The following is a 4,795-nucleotide window of genomic DNA, read 5'->3' as shown; positions in this document are numbered from 1 at the left end:
CAGGAATAATGAATCATAAAAACACTTTATTGCAGCTGTAATATTCAGTTCAAATATCCAGGACAAATGTAAGATTGTTCCTTTAGGATTGTTCCTTAAACATAAGATTGTTCCTTTAGGACACTGGGGAATGGAGTTCTGAAACTCATTTTATTTATTTGTTAAGCACCACTGGTTCCTTTAGTGATTAAAAAAATAGTTTACCTCTGAGTCATACCCTGGACTTCCCCCTTCTGTCCTGGCTGGTTTTCTCCAGGAGGTCTTCGTGGTCAGGCTGGGCTCTCTCACCTGTGGTGGGGACATGGTGAGGCTCCCTATCACTGTAGTCTGCCAGGGATTTGATTGCTCTTCCAACACTGGGCTGCTGTTCAGCATCTGCTGCTGGACTCACAAGACCTGAGCAGGGGCCTTCTAAAGGCACAACATCCTGGTGTGGAAATAAAGGGTAATTTGCCCCTACTGGAGGGGTCAATAGATAGAATTCAAGGAAATAAGTACTGTTCTCTCTTCAGAGATGGCTAAACTGTGATTGCTCTCAAGATCTCTCATAACAGACATACATATCTCTTTCAACAGACTTGGATACCCTTGGTGATCATCTTGTAAACTGGTTCAACTGGCAAGGCAGTTGAGGACTTTCCAAAGGCACTTTCCTGCCATTCAGGTCCATCAAAAAACAGTAACTCTCTTCTATTTTCCTCGTGCGCAGTAAACTTAAAAGATGCTACTTGCTCCTCTTTCTCCAAGATTCTGAAGTCCCAGCCAATAAATCACAGTAAAAGCAGAGGCCATTATCCAGAAAAAAACAGTGTATAGAAGAGCATGGCAATGTTCAAGTACTAAATTCTTTACTGGAACCTCTAAAAAGAGATTTATCAAGTATGGTACAGAAAGAACAGGGCCATTGCATGCTCAGCTTTTTTTCTGTTGCTTAGTAATGACAGAAATCACCTCTTAATGAAATTTCTCCTGGTGTGAAACTTGGTTCATGCCTACCACTGTAATGTAGTCCTTCAAGGGGACACACATAACAAATTGTAGTGACAGCTGAGAATATTTTATATACAGTTTGGGCACTTTAAGGCTAAGCCAACAACCTGAAAACACAGAACTCATCCTGTGCTCACTTTCTATCATAACTCTACAGTTACCTGAATGAAAAAAAAAACTTCTAAAATTTGACTTCTACCAGTAAGAAGCCTTTGAAATGCCATACTGGTGTCTATATTTACTGACTCTTAGCAATTTCCATCTCAAATATTATCAGTTTCACACTAGAAATTACATTCAGTGGTGCAGATTGACTTTATCCTCCCTATCTTACTTCCTTCTTGAGAGCTTTAGAAAGAGATGTCAGGAGAGGTAAAGACATTGGACCTAGGTAAGGCACAGGATGGTAGACATCACAAGGATGGCTCTTGTTTTGTTGTTCAACTTGTAGAATGAAATGCAGTTTGAGCTGTCTTGGATTTTATTGACAGAGATTCTACCCTGTTTATGCTGGTAAGTGAATTTGCCAAGGAAGGCTGAATTATTTCTACTGTCAACATTGTGAAGTGATCCATGCCTAAAGAAGCACATGAATTAATTGGTTTTGTGTCCAGGCTAGTCATCTCTGCTACGTCTGTCTTTTACTTTGCTTCAGGAGTCCTGTGGATCATCCTTGGTTCTTTGACATAAAGAACTGCTTTCATTCTCTGGAAAAGTAACAATATACCAAATCTTCCACTAAAATGACATTTTTCTGTCAGATATTATTTGCTCCCCACAAAATTTCTCATGTCTCTCCCCTCTTTTCCTTGCCTCCATCTTTCAGAAAATCCCTTCTCTGCTGCAGCACAGATTCTAAATACACGAATGCCACAGGAGCATGCAAACGCCCTCGGATTCCAGACACTTTAATTGTCTTTTTGTAGCAGTGCAATGAAGATGGAGCAGCAGAGCTATGGATGCCCATGACAATGTCTAGTTTAGCACTCTAGTTCTTTAGTTCTGCAGCCAGGACTTCCCTGTGTCCTAGGGTGACGTTATGATGCTTGTATCCCCATTCCTGTGTGCTGTTTATCCTGGATATTATGTTCTGCACCTTCAAGACTGGCTCTGAAGAGTAAATGTTTTGTTTTGGTTTTGCTATCAGCTGCTCCCCCACAGCTGGGGACACACAGACGTGGCAGTACATAGTGCTGCTTTTGCTTTTTGCTTGGCTTTTTGCTTTGCTTTTGCTTCTGCTCATTAGTTAGTTTAGTTAAGCAGTCCAAATTTTTTCCTGGACTGTTTCTCCTTTCCCTTTTTTTTGGACCTACTCGAACCTGCTCCGGACTGGGACCTGGGAACACCGAGAGTTTGCACCTTGTGGCTGCAGCAGCTGCCCCAGCGCCGGAGGGACTGATAACAGAGTGACCATCCCCAAGAGAGACTTTCTGAATTTGTCGTCTTTTTTTTCAGAGCGGTGAAAGAGCGGTGTCATCCGGTATTGTTCATTTTGTGTGCCGGGGGGGGTGCTGTGCCTGTTAAATAAACAGGCTCTTTCCACTTCTCTCTGAGGAATCCTTCCCGAACCGGTTGAGGGGAGAGGCCGGCTGAGTTTGCTTTCTGAAGGGGCTCCCTTTTGGACGTTTTCTCCCAAATTTGCCCTAAACCAAGACACTCTGGTTTATATTCTTTTAAGGAACAGCTGCAGAGAGCGGGGTTCCCTGTGCCTCTGGCCGGGAGCAGCCCGCGCTGCCGCAAGCCTGGCTGCTCCAGAGGAGCTGCCCCTGGAGCGGGGACGGCTAGGGACAAGTTAACCAAACCCAGCTGCGGGAGATTTCGGATGGCACCGCGGCAGCAGCAGCAGATGTTTCCCTGGGGTTTGAGGATGTGAAAGCCTCTGCTCTGCTCCGCTCCCCTCCCTTCCCTGCTTTCGCCAGAGGTGAAGGCAGAGCTGGCGCTGCGGCCGGGAAAGCACCACACGGCCGCCTCCGGCTGGGAGATGCAGGGCTGGGAAGGACGGTGAGCCCGCCCTGAGGGGCCGGGCGGGGCGTGGGGCCGCCTCCCCGCCCAACCCTGCTCCTTCACCTCCTCCTCCTCCTCCTCCTCTTCCTCTTCCCCACCCTCCTGCTGCCAACCCCCGCAACCTGTTCCAGGACCTGATAGCCCTTACAGTGAAGGCATTTTTCCTGTCATCCCATCTGAACCTCCCCTGATGCAGCTTGAGGCCATTTCCTCTAGTCCTGTCGCGGTTCCTTGGGAGCACCCCCTTGGCAGCCTGGCAATTTAAAGTTGGCGTTGCTCTCTGGGACACGCTGTTCCATAATACAGGAGCTTCCCCCTGTTTTACACCTGCCAGCGCTTTACCCATCTACGCTCACCCAGTGGGATTGAACTTCCTTCCTCTGTATGAATGTGCAGATGGATGCAGGTGTAGCCATCATATTTTCTGAAAAATCCTTTCCTTAGTATTTTTTCTCCTGAGAAGCTGAGAGGCCTCAGGAGCAAAATGTAAACAATGGTTATCTGCTGCTGTGGAATGCAACAGGTGGATCTGTGATTGGTCTCTTGTGGTTGTTTCTAATTAATGGCCAATCACAGTCAGCTGGCTCGGACTCTCTGTCCAAGACACAAGCTCTTGTTATCATTCCTTCTTTTTCTATTCTTAGCTAGCCTTCTGATGAAATCCTTGCTTCTACTCTTTTAGTATAGTTTTAATATAATATATATCATAAAATAATAAATCAAGCCTTCTGAAACATGGAGTCAGATCCTTGTCTCTTCCCTCCTTGGACCCCTGTGAACACCATCACATGCTGGAAAGATAAAGGATTATTTAATTTGATTCCTTTCCCCCTCAAAAATGAACAGAGAGTGCTGGAGAGAGGGGTATTTCACCTTCCCATGTGCCAAAGAAGTTGCCTGCCAGGGTGAGGGCAACAGTCTCTGCTTCCTAGTGAGGTTTGGAATTTCAAACACAGTAAATTGCTAAAGCTTTCTGGTAGTATTAAACTAGGTTATTTAATTTGTGTACATATGTGCTGGATCTTCTTATTCTATGGTCTGGTTGTGATCAAAGATGAAATTCAAAGTTCTATTTTCTGACAAAAAAGGGAAACCCACATGCAGTATTTTAGTACATAGACACTAAAACATCAGAGCATTTATTCTGTCTTTGGTTTGAGTAGGCATGAAAGACATTGTCTGCTCCAGAAAAGACATTTCCATTTTATTGCACTGGAGTGTTATTAGTACAATCTGAGTTTCAGTGTCCTATAAAGAACTTTTAATTTTGGTTTGTTTATTTGTTGGGGGTTTTGTTTGATCTGTGTTTGTTTGTTTTGTCTTCTTTTCCCCTAGGGTTTTTGGTTTTTTAACTTACTAATGTTGACATTTTTGGCATTATATTTTACCCTAACTGAATAATTAAACTTTTTGAGGACAGTGTAGAGTATGTTTCTTCTAGTGTCTTAATTACATTTGAGTTTTCTGAGCCATCTAAAGGAAGTTTTGGTCTAACTGAAGAGATACTGCCTTTTTAACTTTGGCATGCTATATGATAAAGAAGTTTCTTTTTAGACTCCCTAATTTAGGGAGTTAATTAGGGAACTTAGGGATCACATGAGTAGTGTAATTGTCAGAAAGAAAATATAGAGATCCACTTGCAAAACATAAAACAGTTTATATCTTGCAGGCTTTTTGTCTAAAGGGTTATACTTAAATGAGACAGATTAGAAACTGAAATTATTTCTCCTGTATGACTTTAAAATGACCAGTTATAGAAAAGGTAATATTTCTGCACAGCACTTACCATGAATAGGCAGTT

At 43.5% G+C, this 4,795-nt stretch overlaps 1 protein-coding gene across 1 annotated transcript in view; it reads right to left on the bottom strand.

Moving 5' to 3' along the window:
- Positions 1 to 3,340, bottom strand: part of SPATA48 (spermatogenesis associated 48) — a 24,632-nt gene extending 21,292 nt beyond the window's left edge. Inside the window, 4 exon segments of the mRNA XM_014309894.1 lie at positions 218 to 501; positions 504 to 596; positions 599 to 750; positions 3,117 to 3,340. Coding sequence (XP_014165369.1) covers positions 218 to 501; positions 504 to 596; positions 599 to 750; positions 3,117 to 3,340 — 753 coding nt within the window.
- Between the last annotated feature and the right edge of the window lie 1,455 nt (positions 3,341 to 4,795).

The sequence above is a fragment of the Geospiza fortis genome, unplaced genomic scaffold (genome assembly GCF_000277835.1).
Source record: "Geospiza fortis unplaced genomic scaffold, GeoFor_1.0 scaffold362, whole genome shotgun sequence".
Taxonomy (NCBI): domain Eukaryota; kingdom Metazoa; phylum Chordata; class Aves; order Passeriformes; family Thraupidae; genus Geospiza; species Geospiza fortis.
This window is presented reverse-complemented; position numbering and strand designations above follow the sequence as displayed.